The sequence below is a fragment of the Lethenteron reissneri genome, chromosome 44 (genome assembly GCF_015708825.2).
Source record: "Lethenteron reissneri isolate LAM-NWPU_2019-01 chromosome 44, ASM1570882v1, whole genome shotgun sequence".
In the NCBI taxonomy this organism is placed as follows: domain Eukaryota; kingdom Metazoa; phylum Chordata; class Hyperoartia; order Petromyzontiformes; family Petromyzontidae; genus Lethenteron; species Lethenteron reissneri.
In genome coordinates this window covers 5,611,282-5,633,836 of record NC_083822.1, presented here as the reverse complement: position 1 = coordinate 5,633,836, position 22,555 = coordinate 5,611,282, and the positions used below count along the sequence as shown (strand labels likewise).

At 42.4% G+C, this 22,555-nt stretch overlaps 2 protein-coding genes across 7 annotated transcripts in view; one reads left to right on the top strand and one right to left on the bottom strand.

Moving 5' to 3' along the window:
• METTL9 (methyltransferase 9, His-X-His N1(pi)-histidine) overlaps window positions 1–20,098 on the top strand; it is a 30,037-nt gene extending 9,939 nt beyond the window's left edge. For all 6 annotated transcript variants that reach the window (XM_061570094.1, XM_061570095.1, XM_061570093.1 and 3 more), the window contains 2 exons: window positions 16,992–17,098; window positions 17,969–20,098. In XM_061570094.1, coding sequence (XP_061426078.1) covers window positions 16,992–17,098; window positions 17,969–18,067 — 206 coding nt within the window. In that variant the 3' untranslated portion in view covers window positions 18,068–20,098. The remainder of the gene's footprint in view (window positions 1–16,991; window positions 17,099–17,968) is intronic.
• Window positions 1,205–14,542, bottom strand: LOC133353669 (uncharacterized). The gene is made up of 6 exons (XM_061570096.1): window positions 14,359–14,542; window positions 11,950–12,333; window positions 9,761–9,879; window positions 9,160–9,249; window positions 4,080–4,184; window positions 1,205–1,375 (listed from the first exon to the last, which is right to left on the bottom strand). Exons 1-6 carry the CDS (start codon window positions 14,417–14,419, stop codon window positions 1,295–1,297), a joined length of 840 nt encoding a protein of 279 aa, XP_061426080.1. The 5' UTR covers window positions 14,420–14,542; the 3' UTR covers window positions 1,205–1,294.
• Window positions 20,099–22,555: the final 2,457 nt, after the last annotated feature.

Genomic DNA, 22,555 nt, shown 5'->3' with positions numbered 1-22,555 from the left:
GTCCAGTCCACATCTTTCACCATTTTTAGATGTTTATAATTAAAACTCTCCCAAAACCTACTACAGAACTTCCTCATTACTCATTCTTTCCATCCCACTGACTTTCTAAATCCAATGCCATACACACATCTCAAAACGTTCTCGTTTACTTATGTCTTCCTGTTTCAGTCCAAATTTCTATTGCATACAACACGAGATAGTAATCTCACATTTTGCTTGATTGACCATTCAGGTTTGTGAACACACCTCCCTGACAAAGGAGTTCACCTCGATCATGCTGTGGCGGTCCTGAGGTTTGATAATAAAAATAAACGTACCAACGTGTTGGCCGCAAGATGGCACATCGGTAACACTTGTGCCTCACAACAAGAAGGGCCTGGGTTCTATTTCTGACTTGGCTACCTTTCTGTGTGGAATTTGTATGTTCTCCACCTTTCTGCATGGGTTTCCCTCGGGTTCTCCAATTTACTTCCATAGACAAAAAAGCAATGTCAACAGTATTCGCCAAGCACCCCAATGCTGAAATATGATGTGCAAGTTACTCGTTTGGGATTACAGTTGAAATCTGATTTAGTAAATCTCGACTTCACCTCCCAAACTTAAACTCGAGATTACATGACAGCTTGAGAGAGGTTTAATAAAAAGACACATTGAAACAGCTTTGTTGTGGGGTCATCCTTAATATAGATTCATACTTTACCGGTCATATGAAATTCAAGACAACATTTATTTACCTTATGCTTTGGCTTTGACATATTTTAATGAAAATGTTGATAAAACTCAAAGTATGAAACTTAGTTATATGCGGTATTTAATTTTACATTTTTAACAAGGAAGAACAATGATGCATACCTATTAATTATGTAATACTTTACAACATGGCTTTGTCCTTCGAAGTATTTCATTCGGCAATAATGACATTGTATTCTAAGCCTCACAAGAAGATAGCATTACATGGTGCTCAATATCTAAGATGCCTTGGCCACCAAAAATCATTCCTTTGGTGCTTATTTTTAATTTTAGACTGGATTCCTCTAGTCTAAATAAATATTATTCTGATAATTGCCAGGTTTTGGACAACTCTTGGATCAACGTGGCCAATTTGATGCAGGGTCCCCAACAGCAACACAATTTTATGCTAACGTTTTGTTCATATTGGAATATCTTTACACGAGCGAGCTACCCCCCCCCCTCCCCCCCCCCCCATGGACAGACAGAAATAATGCATTAAAACTTACAACCTTAATTGGAAAGCCAAAAAAAAAATCTTGTTTTTTTGTTGTTGAAAGCTCCATTACTTGGGTAGCGTCTTGCCCTTGATGTTCTCATAAATCGGAGACTTTTTCACTTCCATCTGCAACCTTACTTTCTTGAGCTGTGGGACGAGAGGGGTGGTGAAGATCCACAGACACACAGCATAAAATCCGTGATGAAAGGTCGACTGCAGGACCAACCTTGCAAAAGCCCAAAAAATGTCTAATGGAGGTGATATTCATGTCAGAGCACTGAACTGGCACAACTGTATCCCAGATTTAAAACTGGACAACCATAACTCATAATTAAAACGAATCCTTATTGCTTGTGCCAAGTTTGTGGTTCTCAGCATTTTAACAGGTGAATTCTTTATTTTACCAGGTGAGAACCAAATTAAACTCAAAGTTTATTTTGCGAGTGTGACCTGGATCAACAATTAACAACCAATACACTAAACAAACTTTAAAAAACAGTAATATTAATAGAAAGGGATGAGACAAGGGGATAAGAAGAAAGAGGGAACATTGGCAAATACATAAATTACGTGTTAAACTAAATAAATTGAGCTTACCTGCATGCAACGAATTGGTATATTATCCATGAAGACTAAAATATATAGGTTTATAGATCTTAGCTAGATTTATATATAGATGAGGTGAATGTTTCGTGAACTAATCGTTACAATTCTTGAAGGGATCAATTAGCATTGGGAGAGAGGCCTATTAAAGTAACTTTCAGAAGTAGCGCTGTTGTTTTCTGGAGCGCTTCCATGATATGATGTGATGTTGAGTGAACCGAGAGGATTCTCACGATTCCAAAAATACGCCTGCGATATGATTACTCTTTGGTTCTTTCGGTAAAGTCACGTAGGTAGAAAAATAAAACGAAAAATAATATATCACGACGTTTCGATCGCAACACAAGCGGTCGTCCTCAGGCGGAAAAAATAATCCAGCAGTGGAACTGCTGAACCAGCGAGAGAGCTGTTACAACAAGATGTTATTTATGTGGCGATGGACAAGCAAGCGGGGTCTGAGCTGGAAAGGAATTCCATCCCCGGACGCAAGCACGTCAGTTGTGTTAATTGGGGAAATTAGGGAAAGAGAGATTAGGAAGATAGATTAGGATGAAATGAGCTTCCATCGCTGCATAAGAGTATCATCCCCGCATATGCGCACAACAGCAGTGTTAATGGGAGGTTAGCACTATGTTGATGGGAGAGATTACGCAGGGAGATTAGGGGGATTAGTAAGTTAATGTCATGTCTATGTGTAACACAAGCTGCGGCGCTGCCAACTGCGCTGTGAGGCAAGCGCATCCACGCAAGGGAACCACCGCAACGGTGGTCACGCCAGTGAGACACAAAGCCCATCACACAGCCAGAACCATCGGTACATCCAGGCTAAGGGAACAGAGGTGGCCATGTTAGTGAGACCCCAGCTCGTTAACGCAGAGGTACCTAAGAGGGCAATGCAACTCAGAGAGTCGGAGATAACAGCCAAACGGCAGGGAAGAATAGAAGCACCACAGCAAGTTATGACTTTGCCTTGTTAATAATGTCCTTCCAATGATTGCTCAGCTTTTACCCATCTTCTCGGTTGAAATTGTCTCTGTGTTTATATATCTGGATGGCTTCATGGACAAATCTATGATAGTAGCCCAAAGGTTTGCAGAGTACCTTGGTCTCGGAAAAAAACAATATCGTGCGAGCCCACTGCGTTATATCAATGATCAGCCACTGCAGAGGTATTGGTTCTGCCGTGTTTCAAATCTGCCTTGTGTTCGCGAACACGGTCCGAGACATGTCGTTTCGTTTCCCCAATGTAACTGCTGCCACAGACACAACTTAGTTTGTAGACACCAGGGTATTGCATGTCCGGAATGACATTCTTCACAATTGGGATCAAATCACAGATTTTGTGTACTGTATTGACTCGGACCTGGATCTTGTGTTTGTTTAAGATTTTGGAAATATTTTTGGTAACACCTGCTATGTATGGCAAGGTGATGGTTTTGATTGGGTCCTCAGATGGTTGTTTCCCCATGGTTGGGGCTACAGCTTTGCTTTGCGGATTGTACGGTCTGAGTATCCATTCATCTTGAAGGCTTGGTGTACGTGCTACAGTTTACTGGCTCGGTGGCGCTGGTCGGATATGCAGCGGGCCCTATGGTGTAGTGTTTTGATGAGAGAGTTCTTCTGGGCCGGATGGTGGTGGGAGTCAGGCTTTAGATAGGAATCCGTATGGGTGGTTTTCCTGTAGGCGGAATGTCCCAACGAGCCATCAGGCCTCTTCTTGATCAAAACATCCAGGAATGGTAGCTTGCCATCATTTTCCAATTCCATGGTGAATTTTATGGATGGGTGTGTGTAATTGATGTGGTTGGAAAAAAATGGTTCAATGCTGGCTGGCCATGTGGCCAGATGACGAAAGTGTCATCTACGTATTTCTTCCACAGGGAAGGACGTAGGGTGGATGTCAGGATGGCATCTGTTTCAAATTTCTCCATGAAAACATTCGCTACCACTGGTGATAAGGGAATGTGATATGATTGTAAAGTGAAATTAAAGTCTTGTTTGAATGAGCTACATCACACCTTCTGACCCTATCCCTTTCCAGAAGCTTGATAAATTGGGCCAAATTATGTTTGCCACTTAATTTGGCATACTTCAGCTGATAACATTTAGGATGCTGTTTAATTAGCGATAAAAATGGTCTCACAACTTAACAGGCACTGTTTATGTAAGCCTTACATAGTTCTTTGTTGGGTATAACATTTCTAACTCAATTTTTTTAGCAATGCTCAGAATAGGCACATCGACTTACATCTTTCTTCTTTACAGCAGTGGCAATGGCTTCACGTGGGCTTAGTTCTTCTTGAGGGAGGTTGTTCAGATCACTGTACGTTTGCGGAGTAGAAGCATTCAGTGACTGGGTTCACATTCACAGAGGAAAAGACAAACAAACAGTCAAATCCAACCTTTCTTAAAGGAACATACACAAACGTCATATAATAAAACAGCTCTTATCAAGAGTTTATACAGGTAGGAACAATGTTCCACACTGCCCACCAGGGATTTAGGGATTTATTGTCTGTCTGACTGTCTGTCGTGCATAAATAAATATATAATACACACAGCTCTTTGATTGGTGGAGACCTTACAAACAGCTCTTTGATTGGTGGAGACCTACTGCCGGGTACGGAGAGGGGAGGTGCCTAAGGGAGGAGGGTCAGGGGAGGGGCCTAAAGAAGGGGGGAGTCAGGAGAGGGGCCTGAGGGGGGGGGGGTTCAGGGGAGGGGCCTGATGGGGGGGGTCAGCGGAGGGGCCTAAGGATATGGGGGGGGGGGTGCTCAGGGGAGGGGCCTAACAGAAGGGGGGTCAGGGGAGGGGCCTAAGGGAAGGGGGGTCAGGGGAGGGGCCCAAGGAAGGGGGCAGTCATGAAAGGGGCCTGAGGGGGGGGGGGGTTCAGAGGATGGGCCTAAGGGAGGGGGGGTCAGGGGAGGGGCCTAAGGATATGGGGGATTGGTCAGGGGAGGGGCCTAAGGGAGGGGGGTAATGGGAGGGGCCTAAGCAAGGGGGAGGGGCCGATAGTTAAGGGGGCTGGCTACCTGGCTGGCTGCCTGGCTACCTGGCTGTCTGCCTGGCTGCCTGGCTACCTGGCTGTCTGCCTGGCTACCTAAAGTCAAGTTATCTTCTATACAGGTAGGAACAACAGGTTCCACACTGCCCACCAGGTATGAGTTGTCTGGCTGTCGTGCACGAATGCGCTGTCCAACCAAGTTCCTACCTGACCACTCCGAAGGAACGTGTTCCTGGTAGGAACCTCCTGGTTACACCAGCCCACAGGGGATTATTGTGTCCGTCCGTCGTGCATCCAAAAATGGGAGGGGTAGGGCTGAGTGGAGAGGAAAGGGTGGGGAGGGGCTGGGTGGGGAGGGTGGGGAGGGGCTGGGAGGGGAGGGGCTGGGTGGGGAGGGGCTGGGTGGGGAGGGGCTGGGTGGGGGGTGGGAGGGGTGGGCTGGGTGGGGAGGGGCTGGTCACCCCGTGGTGCCCTTATAAAACTCAACGTTTAACCTACTCACGTCGGCTTGTGCCCGCCCTCACAGTCGGGCATATTTGCGGAATACACCACACCGCCGTTGACCCTGGTCATTAACCGAGCAACCCAACGTTCCTACCGGCTCCCTCCGCAGGAATGTGTTTTATTTGCTGTATGCTTGTGCTGTCTGACAAAAGTTTGCACCATCGTTAATGCAAAAGTATAGTTTAAAATTACATTAATCGTACATTTATTTGATGGGTGTTGTCTACTGGACATCTATCAAACTACTGGACTTCTGTGAAAAAGAGCTTTATAGCTCATATGATTCCTCCAGTATAAATAAATATTCTGATTCTCTTCTTCCCCCACACCTTCGATTTAGCATGGTTGGCTGCGTACGGTTTCGATATCACTCCCACGTTTAATAGATTCGTTCTGTAATATGTCATCTGAAATGCCTGAATGACTTGAAATGTTTAGAAAAAATCATTAATAAGCCTTCAAACTATTGTTAGAGAGCTGTAGACGCACAACCTAGGTGTCTAACTATAAGGTAAGAGTTGTTTGTATTTTGCACTACCCCAATAAACATTACCTTCCTGCATGATGACTCATGTGGGTTGAACGTAGGGAAGTGGGTTTTGTTTGTGGAAGTAGATGTGTGCTCGTGTGTGTGCACATACATGCTACGTAGTTATCAAACCGAGTAAAATTTCACACCATGTACACAATTGATAATTATATTAACCTACCCTGAGTCTCTTCTACATTATTATGCACAATGCCACTGTGTGCTATGTTATCACATTCATGAGCCATCATCTGTCCATTGCTCTTGAAGACTTCCCCAAGGGATTGTCATCCCGGTTCTGATTCATCTCGCTGCTGCGCATGAGCAGATTTCATCACTTCATCTCCGCAGTGAACATCCTCTCATCAGTATCCTCTACCAACGGCCATCATCCCTTTCAGCGATGTTTCTTGCCCAAGCCCACTTATTCGCAGTCAATATGATATATTTAACTTGTGTATGTTCTATAATCCATATGGTCCTCTTCCGTTCACTCATTGTAAATGTAAGCATGCATATTTGCATGCTTATTTATACACTTTCATGAATGCAGGGATTCATATTCTTGGTTCTTTTGGTAAAGTCATGTAGAATGGAAATAAAAAAAAAAGTTAAATATTTATTATTTTATTACTATAAATTTTTTATTATATTTTTATTATTTTATTACTTCCCTTCTACGTAACTTTACCGAAAGAACCAAGAATATGTATACACTGTTCAGCTCTTGTTTAATCCTAATTGCCAATGGCTGTGCTAATACGACATGTTATAGCAGACCATTTACATTGTTTAACAACTTTCTCATTTAGGCACTTTTGTATTTAGCTTTTTTAAAATTAAGTTCAGTGTTCCAAAAGCTACTCAAATCTGCTCTCATCCGTCTCTTTATTTGATCGTCTTGATCCTGGTTCACCATTAATAACTGCCATAGGTACACATTCTGCTGTGTTTTGAGCCCAACTTTGCAGCCTTATTTATTAAGTTAACCCATTCATGTGGGTCATTTGCATTGGTTATTACAATGACTAGGTCATCAGTAAATCCCAAATGGTTCATTTTCTCCATATATATTTATGCATGTATTACATCTCAACAGAAATTTAGCTGGTCACACTTTACTTACTGAAAGGAATATGAAGAAAGAGTAGGCAGTAACGCATCGTGTACATGGATAAGCTGTTGAATATTGACATGTTTAAATATGTAAGAGCCAATAGTGAGATTAAGTACAAGAATGTACAGTAGGGATAGCAAAGTTGAAATGTGGTGTCTCGTGAAGTTGATACAGGCATTGCCAAGGTGGTCAGCTCACAGAGCCCATAATGACTCTTAAAGGTCTGAGAAAATAGCATTGAGATATTGGGTTTGAATATTGGTGAACACTTTTATATGAATCCAGTTTGTGAGGGGTAATGGTTTAATTGTCTTAGCACAGTTACCATTGACTTAACTAATATCCAACGTATATGTTATCTTTCACTTAACTTGGCATATTCTTTATTTGAAACTTTGGTTTGATTGAAATGTGATAAACAATTTTTGCAAGGATTTCAAATGTAATTCTAGGGTGGATAATGAGGTCTATTGAAGAAACTTAAGATGTATGTAGTTATACAATGTCATCTTAGGAGGCCGTTCTCTGGCACAGAGTGATACTTAGCTGCAGAGTTTCGAATTAAATGTCTTAGTCACATGCCATGATGACAATTTGAAATGTTTTATATGGTTTAACCATTCTTTACAAATCACAAAGCATCACTTTCTAGCGCTGAGTGAGATCAATATATTGATGAACATAGTAGTTATGTGTTATCATCTTTCTTGGCTGTTCTCACATGAAGTAATATTGTGCTGTGTGAGAAACTAAAAACAAAATCAATTGAGGATTTTTTTGTGATTGCACAAACAGACTAAGAATATTCATAGTTCTTTCGGTAAAGTCATGCAGAAGGGAAATAATACAAATATTAAACATAATAAAAATTCTCACGACGTTTCGACTGCAACACAAGCAATCATCATCAGGTGTGAAATCCACAGCAAGATTTTTATTTTATATATTTTTTATTTTTGTATTTCCCTTCTACGTGACTTTACCGAAAGAACCAAGAATATGAATCCCTGCAGTCACGAAAGCTTTAAATCAAAATTTTGACTATGAATAATAAAACAATTATCTACAGCCCTTCATCGAACCACTGCGAGATAAAGACCTCCCCAAAACGTGTTGGTCATATTTTTTTTTTACCGTAATTCACAGTGGTCAGTGTGGATTGGTAAAGGGAGGAGGGGGCAGGGTAATTTTAGATATAACTCCCACTGATGTTGGCCATGGTCAGGAATCAAATTCAGGTCTCAAGTTTCATTTTTGATAATAATTTCAGCTCGTAACATTCACAGTAATCGCTCACTCTCAAAGAGAGAGAACAACTGAGAGGCGAGAGGAACCACAAACAAGTAGGAAGGTAGTCATGTGATGAGCTGATGCCAACAATTCCCAAAGCTCTGTGGTCCTCTATATATGAAGGTGTTATCAGCAAATTCATGAGTTTACATGTGGCAGGAAACTTGAGCACCTGGAGAAAACCCACGCATGCGAAGGAGAAGCGCTCTATCCCATACATACAAAGCAGATGTATTCCACATGTTTGCTGTACCACCTTATAGCGAGTGAGGGCATGGTTCCTCCTCGAGACCCAGGGGAAGGGAATGTCACAACATCCGTCGCCTCCACAGTACTGGATAACAAGCGTGCACCACCGTCACCCGGCGATACATTAACCACTGTGCCTTCATATTACCCCCAAATAGATTCTATTTGGTGCTAATTGATCAACTCCAATCTAACATTATAAACCGGATCATATATCATGTACACACATGTATTTGGCCTCAGAAGTCAGAATCAGAATCTTTATCAGAATCTTAAGTTCGACTGGAGGAATCCGATGAGCTATGAAGTTAGTTTTCACAGATGTCCAGTAGTATTTACTTCGCAGGAGGAAACCGACGACTGGCTGTCAGGGAAATATTGGCATGCATACTTGCAAATAGTCCCCATTGCTCAGGTTTGTCTCCAAGACTTGGCAAACCCTTTTGATCAAATTGGCTGGTTTTATATAGAGTAAGTTCCTACCAATTGGCTACTGTTTGGTTGATATTAGATGATATTGATTGGAGGTGTCGTACTTGCCTTTGGAGAGATGGACAGACAGACGTTAATGCGTAAAAAAACTGGTTGTGACATTTGAGTGGGTTTGGTGGGTTTTGATTGTGCATGAGCCTCACCGCATATGTGTGTGGAGTGTCAATCTCTGTTGAACCTGAGGGGGGGAAATCTTCAGGAGCTGGCTGACCAATCCGGAACGGCAATCGAATCTGTCGGATGTTGGCACAATAATGCATTTAAGAATTTAAAAAATATATATATATTCTGAGATTATCCATTCATGTATATAATTGTACAATCTATGTAATATGAGTGAATGTATATTATTGGATGCCTATAAGTGTTCTCTTCCACTATTACTGTAGTGTCTGTGATCCTTAAAATATTATTGAAACGTCTCTTTTCGGATTCACCATGCAGATATTGTATCAGAGCTGGTAAATATGAAATTTACAGAAAAACACCACTGATACACATTATAGGCATTTCCATGCAGTAACTCGTCACTTTCATGATAGCACTAAGGTGAAAATCACTCCCACTCAGTGAATGTTTTGTCAGTAATAAAACAATGTTTACTTCTAAAATATATCATCTTAATTTCAGCCAATCATAAAACCCAAGGATGGATTGACAGATGGTGGAACAGAGATCTGATTATTATACTGGTTCCATGAGATCTTTAGTGTGGTCAGTGTTTTGGTGCTGTGAGGTGGATACCTTGAGCCAGAGAGCTACAGCCAGGATAGTAGTGGCCAGGCTGTATGCCAGTAACACCACAACAAGCACGACCAGAATGACGTATTCCCCTGAGTCGTTATCATCTTCACGTTTGCTTGCTGGTTTTGAAGAAACAAATACAGACATTTCTACATTCAAAATGGAGTCTTTTTCCAGTAAAGCCTCACTGAGTATTAGGACTTGTCCAGGAGGATCCTGCGTTGAGATGTTTAGAGAATTCCTTATTTAGTGTTTTTCTTTTTACTTGGACAATTTCTCATATATTCTTTGGGTCTTTCGGTAAAGTCACGTAGAGAGGTTCAAATTAATCAAAATAAACATAAAATAAACAAAAACTACGACGTTTCGATCACAACACAAGTGATCGTCATCAGGAGGAAAAAAGAGGGGGAGGTTTAAAATGGGTGTAGTCCAAGGGTCATAAACGAAGTAGGCGGGGCTAGTGATGTTAATGTGAGAGATTAGCATGTCAATGTAAGATAGGAGAGCGGCCTCCACTGCGAGCGTGTGGAGGTGGCTATGCTAATGTGAGAGATTAGCATCTTCTTGGTTCTTTTGGTAAAGTCACGTAGAATGGAAATAATAAAATAATAAAAATAAAACATTAAATAATTCTCACGACGTTTCGGCCACAACGCAAGCAGCCGTCCTCAGGTGGAGAACAGGTCTGTCGAGAAAACAGAGTCTGAATGACAAGCCCCAGGCTTGGAGAGTCTGAATGACACACCCCAGGCTTGGAGCGTCTGGGGTGTGTCATTCAGACTCTGTCTTCTCGACAGACCTGTTCTCCACCTGAGGACGGCTGCTTGCGTTGTGGCCGAAACGTCGTGAGAATTATTTAATGTTTTATTTTTATTATTTTATTATTTCCATTCTACGTGACTTTACCGAAAGAACCAAGAAGCTGAATCCCTGCAGTCACGAAAGCTTTAAATCGAGAGATTAGCATGTTAATGTAAGATCGGAGAGTGGCCTCCACGGAGAGCGCGTGGAAGTGGCTATGCTAATGTGAGAGATTAGCATGTTAATGTAAGAACGCAGAACCGCCGCCACGTCGAGGTTGGCGCGCGGAGGTGGCCATGTTGGCGCGATAAATTCCGCCTCTACGCGGAGGGTTTCCACTTGTGGCTTCGGCCCTCCGATTTTACATTGACAGGTTGAATTTCTCGCGCCAACCTCGAATATGAATTGCTACAGTCACGAAAGCTTTAAGTAAAAAATTTTCATGTTGCTGCATACAGTTTAGGGGGCATTTTGAGGAAAGTATTTTGAGTTAACCGGTAATTAAAGGTGATACATATAAATGTCAGTTAATTTGTGCATTAAATTTATATGTCAATATATATTTTTTTCTGTGTTACATAATTTCCCATAACTATTCATTGCAATGTTTTTGATAATAGTTTCCACCTAGATATAATGAACATAGTCAGTCCTATTCTGATGAGTTCAATGTGCTTGTAGGCATCAAAAGCATGGTATTAGATGCAAATATCATGACTTTATCTCTCTGTTATGGCCCTTTGAAGTTTTGCATAGTGGCCATTTTGCTTTATGGCAATTTCAGTCATAAAACATCAAAATCGAGCATGGAAAACAAAATATTCGGTTTTGACATACCAAAATCCTTTGGACAAGGAAGTTTGACAACTTTTCTTAAAAAATGCCTCCTATTTTCACATTTCTTGAGGATTGTCCGAGTCTATCTCCATCAGTATGAATTACCAGATGAACCTCGTCGTAACACACCGTTATTTTACTCACGTTGGGCTATGAAAACTAAAATATTGCCCACGAGTTGTTGTTACTTTGTTTGTAACAATTTATAGATTGATTAAAATGTATTATTTTGCATCAACTTGTGAATGCAATAATTTATTATCAACACATAATGTTGCTTATGGTTCATGAAACATTTTCAGCCACTAAACAAGTTTAAAAAAATAATGTTGACCCTGGGTGAGAATAATGTGTTGAATATAATATGTACTGAATGAGTGAAGAAAAAAATTATAATTTGACCAAAGACCAACCCGACTTTCTCCTTTTTAGACTAACATTGTTGGGAAGTTGGTGCGATTTCCAATAGCAGATACCGTTTCAAGGCTGGTGGGGTGTTAGGAAGTAATAATTATTGTTATCTTGACATAAACTGGACATCAACTCACCTTTCACGAATAGCTTTGTACCATCACCATGTGCCATGACCGTCTTCCCGTCAGTTGCGATCAGCATGAAGGTATAGATGCCCTCGTGCTCAATGGCCACTTGTTGCAGAACTAACGTACAACTACCATCTGAGGTGGCGTTCGGTATTTTCGCCACATCCTTGTAGTTTGGGCCCCATATGACAGTGTGGTGTTCGCGCTGGTAGTCCAGGACAAGGTCTTTGTTGGTGTTCCGCTTGCTTTCCCACAACATGGAGCCCGCATTTTTGAAATTCACGCTTGTGTTTGATTTATCAAGAACATAAGAGCAAGCGATCTCAGTGCGCTCGCCCTCCATTGCCAATACGCACCTGTCAGGTTGGGTCACATGGAGGCAGAATGTTCCTGCAACAAGGGTGAATGTGAAAGATCAGGCAGATCCATGCAACGTTTTCTTTGCATCTTTAATTATTATGACATTTCAGCACTTGCGTGCCTCAAATTCTTGTCTGCATGCTTAATGAGCCAGGAGGCTCTGTGGGTTCGACCCCCCCCCCCCAAGTTCCTTTGACCTCTGCCCCTTTGTTATCACAATGGCCTTGGGTGGGAGTTGGGAAGCCATCTTTGAAAATATTTGTTGCAAACAAAGTTTAACCTAATCAGTCATAAGTTTATACTCGAGTTGTTAAACAACCGGTAAAACCGTAACTTTATCGATTTCCTTTTCCAAAACTCAAGAGGCAGCAGCAACCATTTCACGTGGAATGTTTGGAATGAATGTACCATTGGCAAGTATAAACATACAATCAACATGGTGCGTGCGAGTCTGATTGGCCAGCGGCAGCCATCTTACTGCACATATGCCTGAGGCAGCCAAATTAGGGCCCTGTCTGATGTGTTTGTTTCTCATGAATGAAAGGTTAAAGGAGGTGCAACTCTGCAATTTCTTGCTTGCTTGCTGGCAGAAGGGCTACTCAGATCTCCAGAGGATACCTGCTCTTATTTTCCATGCCTACCAGACCAGACGTGTTGCAAGGGATGGGCGGTATCCACACTTCACCCCACCACAAAAAACGTGTCAATCCACTAACTGTGGAGTGTCCATTATCCTGTCTGGTGGACAGAGGCAAGGAAATTCAAGGAGCTTACCGCATCGTTTTAACGTCGTTGCTGGGTGACCGAATCGAATCGCTATCTCTGGGATTGCAAGTAAAGTGTGCTAACAATTACATCACATTAAAGATGACAGATATAACACACGTAAATATACATTATTGTACATTCACGTTCATTATAATACATTATTGTGTGCGCAGCAAACCGGAAACATTTTTTTTATCGGCTATTGCAATGTGATATCCCGTAAGTAAATAAAACTGTTTTTTAACAACCCTAGTTTATACTTTGCAGAACTCATGTTATGATATGGAGGACCAGTATTCTGAATCATATCATCAATGGGGTATCTGTGATATTTCTCCACTTGTCTCCGGGGTAAATATCGAGGGTAATCGGATGAATTTGCAGCACGACTCTAATCAACAAAAATCGCAGATAAGAATTCGTTAAGCACTATAATAATGGAGTGGCAGCCATAGAATGGAATGCGTCCGTGAGGACTTGCACGAAGAGATGGAGTGATGAAATCAGTTTATGTGTAGATACCTTAATATGTGCTCGCTAATATCACTTGTGCAGACGACACAGCGGATTTTTGTCTCTGTGAGTGTATAAGTGCGTGTGTATCCATGTGTCGCGACAAGTGCGCCGCGCTACGAACCCGGCCACCCGAGTTCGATTCACACTCATGGCCAACACCATTGATGATTATCTAAATCGTTCCTGAACCTTCCCGAGATCTACTCGATCTCAAATGAGTACCTGGTGCAGTGTGTAAAAATCAAAGCCACTGGGGAGATAAAGGTGGCTGGGTGTGGTTGCTGCCCACCCACTCCCTCATATGCCGTTCCAGCCTTCATAGGTGCTCGCTAACAGCACTTGCCCCAACAGTCTGTTCAGGCTATACGGGGGATCTTTGTCTTTTGCCACTAACACCTACAGTACACATGTTGAGATTCTCGTGCACTATAGATATTAGAGGCATACATACAGATACAAGACGAAGACCAAGATCCCCCCCGTATAGACAAAACACACTTCAGTGTCGAGTTCTGTTAGTGAGCAACGTATTAACGCCGACAAGGCACACGGGAGGGTTTTGTTGCGAACGTCACACCCTACCGCCTTTGTCTTCCCTGTGCTGGTGTTCACATACGGCACCAGATGTTCATTTAAACCCTTGATGGAGCCAACTCCAACCGGGGAGCTGAATTGGTAAGTTCTGATTGTAAGTCATTGTTAGTCAAGCACTTTAGCCACAGCCGCAACTAGCTAGATAGAAACAGTATTACTGTGTTCATGAGTTGGTACCTGGCAGGTAGATCGCATGGAGCATGAGGACGAAGATGATGGAAGATCGTGCTCCCATCATTGTAGCTGAGCTGAAGTTGTCTCTGATGATCCAGTGTAACCAGTGTGACAGTGTTGGGGCCCACTGCTGTGAGAGTCATACAGCTCGCGTGACAGAAGGTGTTGTGCAAGTGTTTTGGTGGTAACAAATAGAGGAACCAGCTCCTGCAACTTCCATGTGAAACGTACAACATATTTTTCAGGATTAAACAAGTGGGGAAAACTGTTTTGTGCGTGCACTTGTGTGTTAGATATTACCGTCACCTAGTGGGGAAATGGTGGCAGAGTGGTTGATCACTGGCCTATAAACCAGTATGAATATAGATGCTTGTTAACAGCACTTGCCCCGATGGTCTGTCTATACAACTAAACAAGGGATATTTGTCTAGACTAGGTAGTAAGAGCAATACGGTTTTTACTCAAGTAGGCATGTAATTGATTCGTCGATTACAATTGTTGCGCTCATTTATTTAACTTGTTTAATTACAATTTATGAAAATTACATTAAGTTCCCTGTAGGCTAATGGAATGGATAAGATGGCACAATTTAGAAAGTATTTGAGACAAATACAAATGGGATGGTACAAATTAAATGTTAAATGTTTGAACATGACCCTTAGTTATGACAATTCTTACAATTCTACAGGAGTTCCAGCCGGGTACATTGTGTAACTCGTTTTTTTATTTCTCTTCAACACATACAACCCACATCACTTACCAATTTCTGGGAATTACTCCGTTCAAGTTCCCCAAACTCCCCTTTCCAGATCCTTTTATCCTCTTCTCCATCCTTCTTGAACTTTCTGTCGTTCCACCAATCCCCTTAGTTTCCCAAATGGGCCTTCCTACTGATCACTCATTTACATTTCACTTTTATTGGAATTTCCAAATGAATCTCTCCGCCAATATGAATATTTCACCACCCTCCAATGTGACTGTGTGCTCAATACGTCAGGCCTGTACGTGACAGATCGCCAATGGGAATTGAGCATATACTTTCAACTAATCAACTAATCAACTCACCAAGTCTAATGACTCTTACGACTTGGTGAGTTGATTGCTTATTTATTTACGTCATTGGGTTTGCCTCTCGGCGTCTCTTACACAATCATAGGTGGTGTGAATCGTGAAATGATTTTACCCAATTCTAGCATGAACACTGATTTAGTACCGGCGAGAATCCTGGATTAGCCATCTACTTTAGATGATAAGATTTTCAGGTGTATTGAGTTCATGGTCTCGGCTCAATTACAAATGCACTGGATGAATTACATGCAGCAAAGAACTTGTTGGCAAAGTAGGAAGGGGAGGGCTGTTTTATTGTTGAGTAAGAAATGTTTCTGCTAGTGACGGCAAAAGTAATGTGTCTAGGAGGTCGACACGTCCATTGCTTGAGAGGTACTTTGTTGTTCCAACAGTTCTTCACACCAGGCGTGCGCTCGTTGTATAATCCGGGCACCCAGAGGTGGGCAGATGGGGATGCTGGCCATGGGGAAAACCATCGTTTTACGACGGTTACTTCCACTGGTATACTATAATTGGCCATACAAATCATTGTTGATGTCACCTGTCACCTGCTTGAACACAATGAAGGTTGGCATGGTCGTAATGGTCAGTATCGTTTATGCCACCGCACTTCACCATCGCTTCCTTCTACCAAAAACTCAAAACACTCGTCAATAACGTTACCTTAATAGGACAATTATATCGTGGAAGACAACATATGAGAAACTTCCTTCTGCTAGATGACTGATATTTCACAATTAACATCTAACCTCCATGGTTTGCCCAGAAGACAATGACACTATTTTATTTTGAACTAAACTTGGGTTCACTTTCACAAGGCTGGAGGCGTCAATCACTTAAGTCTTTTGATAAATTATATTCCATCATCAGGCTAAGTAATTGGAATTGCCTAGCTGTTCCAGAGTGAACGCACAGATTGTAGTCCACAATGGCGATGTTAAGCCAGTGACACATCATATCCGGCCACAGGCATGGTTACACAGGTTTATGTGTCTCGCCAATTGAGAAGCTCATGGCGCCAACCTCAACTCAACCCTGAATGCCTTCCCGTTGCAGTGGGGAAGTGAACGCAATGTCGTAATGTGCGTGGGCACAATGTGGTTTGGCTGATGAAACTTCGTTAGATAAGTACTCTTTACAAGCCGGCTTAAAATGTTGTAGTCATTGTTTTCATGTGCATCTAGTTTATTAATTTAATTGCATGTGGAGCGGTGGTACAGTGGTTTGCACACATGCGGGCAAAACCCTGGAGAGTGAGGGTGTGTTTGTATGCGCTGCGCGACGAACCTGGCGACGCGAGTTCGATTTCCCGCTCATGGCCAACACAAGTGACGATTATCTGAACTGTTCTTGGGCCTCCCCGAGGTCGACTCAGCTTCAAATGAGTACCTGGTGCGGTGTGTAAACATCGCCATTGGGGAGACAAATGCGGCCAAGCGTGGTGCTGGCCACCCACCCCCTCGTGTTCTGTGCCGGCCCTCAGGTACTCGCCGACAGCACTTGCCCCAACAGTCTGTTAAGGCTATACGGGGGGATGTTTGTGTATCTGTGTGTGCGTGCGTGCACAGGTGGGCGATGGGAACAGCCCAGTGAGTGCGTGCCAGTGCATGGGGATTCGTGGGAAGAGCAGCTCAACAGCCTTGTGATCGATGTCCTTCAGCCCAACGGCTTTCAGGTTTGGCCCCAGCACCAATCTTAACCATGCTTAGTACCACTGCAGCATCATTACTTAAAGTACGGAACAACGCAAATAACAATTGGGTGCTATATTATTCATCAAGGCAATATCATTACACGACATTGCAGCAGTTGAAGTCTACTAATTTAAATAAAAATGTGTTCTCATTTCCAATCCAAGCTCCTGTTATCCTCCATTGTCCACTGAGATACTCCATCTGTATGATGTGGTGCACGTAAGAGAGTGTTTAGCACACTGCGCTATGAACCCAGCAGCCCGAGTTTGATTCTCACTCATTGCCAACATCATTGATGAACATATTAACTGGCACTGGGCCTACCCTAGATCGACTCAGCCTTAATTGTCCCTGGTGTGTAAACATCAGTATTTAGGAGATAAAGATGACCGGGTGTGGTGCTGGCCACCCACCTCTTCATTACACCCTTTTCATATTGTATTCCACTTTAATATTTGATCTGTTGGCAGTGTGTTAAACTTTATAGCAGTGTACTGTACAGTTTTTATCGACTTAAGCCAACTGATACATATATCCAGGTTTGCCCTGTGGAAAAGGTGACAACCCTAGTCCTGTCTAAGATGTACTTAACAGTCAAATCGCGTATTTAACGTACGTATATTCTTTAACCTACGTTCTCTTCCTCTCGGTTGTGTAATTCTAAGTATACATCTCTCTATGATTCATTGCACGCTTTTTGTATTTTGTTCCATTTTCTTTGTCAGTTTTCATGTTTACGATGCACGGGTCGTCGCTGGCAATGTGCACCGATTGTGAATGTTCTTCAGGTACATCGGTACGCCAAATGACGTGGTGATGGTGGTGGTTGTTTGTTGTTCTCCTGTACGAAGGTGGAGAGCTTCACACGTGTGCCATACCTATGTGAAGGGGACCTCTACAATGACCACTATGTTCTGGATGATGCTGTGCTGCTGCTGAAGCCTGTTTGATACAACAGATGTCACCAGATACCAGGACACACACAGATATAAGTACCTATGTGGACACTTGTATACACGTGCTCATGTGCTGTTTCAAGCATAAATGCTCGTATTAATATGCTTGACTTGTCTTCCTAATTCCTAAATTTAAACTTTGTATTTTCATTGACTAGAACTGGAATGTACGGTAATAAGGTCAGGTGCTTTGTCTCGAAATACATCTGATACAACTTTAAATTAACAGAGTATGGGGTTGCATTGGCAGAGATGTACAAGCACAAATCACAAAACTTTCAACGCCAGTGAACATAGACACTACTATCCACTACTATTAATAGTAGTGTACTACGATAGTAATGTACTACTATCTATCTATCTGCCGACTCTGTTCTAAAGAAATGCTACGATCTGAAATAATTCTGCTGTATTTTTAGTCTGTGGCTTTGTTAAACACAGAAGAGGTTTTTTTTGTTTTAATTAGTTACTGAAAGGTTGACAGGTGGCACAGAATGCCCAGTTGTCCATATTAGAGCACTGAGCGAGTCACTCCAAGTCACATGTAATTCAACCAAATTCACATTCATCGTGAGCTAATGGTGTTATGGTAGTGATCCAGGTGGCGTGCAGATTGCAGAGCCACACCGTGTTCAGTGTGAGTCGTTTCGACTGCAGTACTATAACATTGTGATAAGCATGTTATTCTGCCACCTGGCTGCGGGAAGTTAATGATACAAATTGTAACTTCAGAGTCATCTTGGAAAGGTTGGTGCATTACTTTGAAATGGAATCAGAATCGGTGGAAACCTCCCAGCCAGTGGGAAACATGCAGTGCCTGTCTGTATAAGGCAGTTTAGAAATGTTTTTAATGATGTTGTTGTTCTCGTGTGTGGGCTTACTCCTGGCACTCCATTTTTCCCCTATTGGCCAAAAACAGGATCAAAATTTAATGGGCCAAACTTCTGAAAACGTTATTAAAGTTTTGGCAATGTGAGCTTTATTTATGCAGGAGGATTAATTCTAATGTTATAGACAATACGATATCTTAATTACACTCGATAGTAATAACACATCTTATGGAAAAATGGCTCAGGAAATTAATATTGCATGCATACAAGATGTGTGACAAATTATTTAAAATTTTCTACGGAACTTTGTATGCTTTTCTAAGATGCTGAAGAAGGTTAAAATTCCATTTGGAAAATGTGTCCAAACATTAAGATGACAGAAGTCCTTCTACGAAACAACAATGCCAGACCACACAATAGCCTGAAGAACAGAGGCCATTGGAACGTTCAAGTGAACCGTGCTGCCCGATCTACCGTATACCCCAGATCTGGAATAAAATGTCTACAGTCGAACAGTGGCTTCTGTTTCACATTCGCAAGTGCATAGAAAGAATACAGATTATGTTAAATAATGCAAGTTAAAACTATCGATGTCAGTTCAGAGACAACTTCCAGATGAATGCGTTTACAATCACCAAATGTGCTTAGGGATTGGGTGTCAGATAATTTCACGACAAAAAAATAGTAAAATGTGGAGGAATAACGTTTTAAGTATTTTGAATGAAAATAACAATTGTAGTGCAGTGGTGGTCACTGATAAACTCTCCATGCTGTAACAAAAGTGGATGTTGCAATAATTTCCCAGACATCTTGAAGGAATAAATGATTTGACATTGTGGCATTAGTGGTATTTTTCATGACTTTTTGATATTGGGTGTTTCCTTGAAAAATGCATTAAAGCACTAAATGAAGATCTCTTACTCTTTGGTTCTTTCGGTAAAGTCACGTAGGTAGAAAGAATAATAGATCACGACGTTTCGATCGCAGCACAAGCAATCGTCTTCAGGTGAAACATCTCTTGATGAAATAATGTTCGGTATTCTGCATAACTTAGTTGTCCTTACTTGTCACCAGGCCACTTTGAAAGATAACTGTTTGGTTGAAGGGCATAATTTATCATCACTTGCACATCAATGCATGTCAGTGTGATTATTGTGAGAGAGAGAAAAATGGAGTATTAAAAAAAATACATTTAGATTGACTGTGGAACTTGTTTTTTCTTGATTAAATGCCTAATGCTGCAGCATACCACCAAACTGTGCTCCCATACCAACTAACATTATGACAGATGCGGAATAACACACGACACTTCAAACAAGGTGAGTGTCGTCTTGGTTCTTTCGGTAAAGTCACGTAGAAGGAAAATAATAAAATAATAAAAATAAAACTATAAAAATTTTCTCACGACGTTTCGGCCACAACGCAAGCAGCCGTCTTCAGGTGGAGAACAGGTCTGTCGAGTAGACAGAGTCTGAATGGCACGGCTGCTTGCGTTGTGGCCGAAACGTCGTGAGAATAATTTTATGTTTTATTTTTATTATTTTCCTTCTACGTGACTTTACCGAAAGAACCAAGACGATGAATCCCTGCAGTCACGAAAGCTTTAAATCGAAATACAAGGTGAGTGGTTTACAGTTAAGTGCCTAATGTGGATGTATCAACATGTATGTATCTCTGTACAAATATGAGGTGCAGTTACAGAGATCACAGGATAAAAGAGACGAGGAGGAGGATCGTGGATAACGAAAGACATTAAAAGATGTAGATTTTATTTGCAAAATGATCAACTTTTATCACCACTAGGGGGCGCTGTTTAATTGTTTTTTATGCTGTTCAAGCAGAATTTAATTTTCACACTGGTTTACCAACACAGTTTAGCTGTAAGCCATGGTTTTACCCAAGATCAAAGCGAAACTAACCACCGAGACATAAAAAGCGCAATAAGAACGGTAAGTTGGTCACTTTAAAATTGCAATATCAACATCAAACAGTTTTGAGAGCAATTCCAAAGTTAAATCTTAATTCAGAAATGATGAAACAGCACTTAGTTTCACAGTGATTCTACGCAAAATAATACCTTGCAGCTCAAATGCATTGGTAAATCAATATATTTGTTTCTAAATTACCATTGTAAAAAGGCAAATTGTGATATGGTTATGCTTTAAACCGGACAATTCTAACATTTATATTTTGCTCTGTAGTTCTGGAAGGTATCAGTCATTGAATATATGGCATTCCTGAAGAAAATACACGTCCCTCTGGAGGAAGAGTGGACACTGCAGCGTCATGTCTCGCCTGCTGTCGCCCCAGATCCCCTCTCACATGCAAAGATGCCACAGCTCACCTAATTTGCCTGCTTATACTGGTAGGAACCTCCTGGTTCCACCAGCCCACAGGGGATTATTGTGTCCGTCCGTCCGTCGTACATTCAAACATGGGAGGGGTGGGGCTGGGTGGAGAGGGGCTGGGTGGGGAGGGAGGGGCTGGGTGGGGAGGGGAGGGTGGGGCTGGGTGGGAAGGGTGGGGCTGGGTGGGGGGTGGGAGGGGTGGGGCTGGGTGGAGAGGGGAGTGTGGGGAGGTGACTGGGCTGGGTGGGGAGGGGCTTGGTGGGGGGTGGGAGGGGTGGGGCTGGGTGGGGAGGGGCTGGTCACCCCGTGGTGCCCTTATAAAACTCAACGTTTAACCTACTCACGCCGGCTTGTGCCCGCCCTCACAGTCGGGCATATTTGCGGAATACACGCCGCCGTTGACCCTGGCCATTGACCGAGCAACCCAACGTTCCTACCAGCTCCCTCCGCAAGAATGTGTTTTTTTTTTGCATCTGGCATATACCTAACCAACAATGAGTAAGCGTTTACGCTCCATCACTGAGGGTCAAAGGAAAATACTAAAAGGTGTTATTTGAGAGGGAACATCCTCTTGAAATGTGTCAATTGAGACATCATTAGTGACAGCTCTTTATTGTTTCTGAGCCAGCCTAACACGGCCCTCTCATCCAGATTTCTTTGCCCTCGATTATTCTGCTTCCTTACCCTCAACTTGCTCTGCCCAGTTATAAGCGTCCAGCTGTCCTCTATTTACGTCCGTCCTCAGCCTTCTGTGCGTGCCTCTGACGTTCTGGCCGCAGGTGCTTCCCGGCACTGTCATGTCGAAGGGCCTCGTCGATGACTGTCGCAATCCCCCCCCTTTCCGAGCTCTCTCCGAGCTTACATTTCCAAGCAAATGTCTTACATTGGCATGATAATCTCTCAATACATTGGCCACCCCAATAGCTTCGTTTGTCAAGATTTGGCTGATTTAACATTTACATGCAAATTCCATCTCTAGCCCCGCTACACCCCTCTCAAACTTTTGCCTTAGCAGCTCCCCCGCTATATTTTTGACCTGATGTGTTGCAATCGAAACGTCGTGATAACACGTTCCTTCGGAGCGGGCAGGTAGGAACTTGGTTGGATAGCGCATTCGTGCGATCCGTGTCACGCGGTGCAAGCTGCGTGGGGCGACGGCGTCACGTGGTGCTGAGCCCGCCCGAAGCGCTCTATGAAATACGACAGATAAATAATCCCTGGTGGGCAGTGCGGAACTGTTGTTCCTACCTGTATAGACATTACTTGCCTAAAGACCCTAAGTAATCTAATTTTCGTTTAACTTT

What these genes read in the sequence shown, in the direction of transcription:
- LOC133353669 (XM_061570096.1), bottom strand. Translation starts at nt 14,419, where the DNA reads ATGATGGGAGCACGATCTTCCATCATCTTCGTCCTCATGCTCCATGCG. An exon ending in TACAAAGCTATTCGTGAAAG is followed by an intron (nt 9,880 to 11,949) that starts GTGAGTTGATGT and finishes CTTCAAAACCAG; the next exon opens with CAAGCAAACGTGAAGATGAT. An exon ending in CTGCTGTAAAGAAGAAAGAT is followed by an intron (nt 1,376 to 4,079) that starts GTAAGTCGATGT and finishes CTCGTCCCACAG; the next exon opens with CTCAAGAAAGTAAGGTTGCA.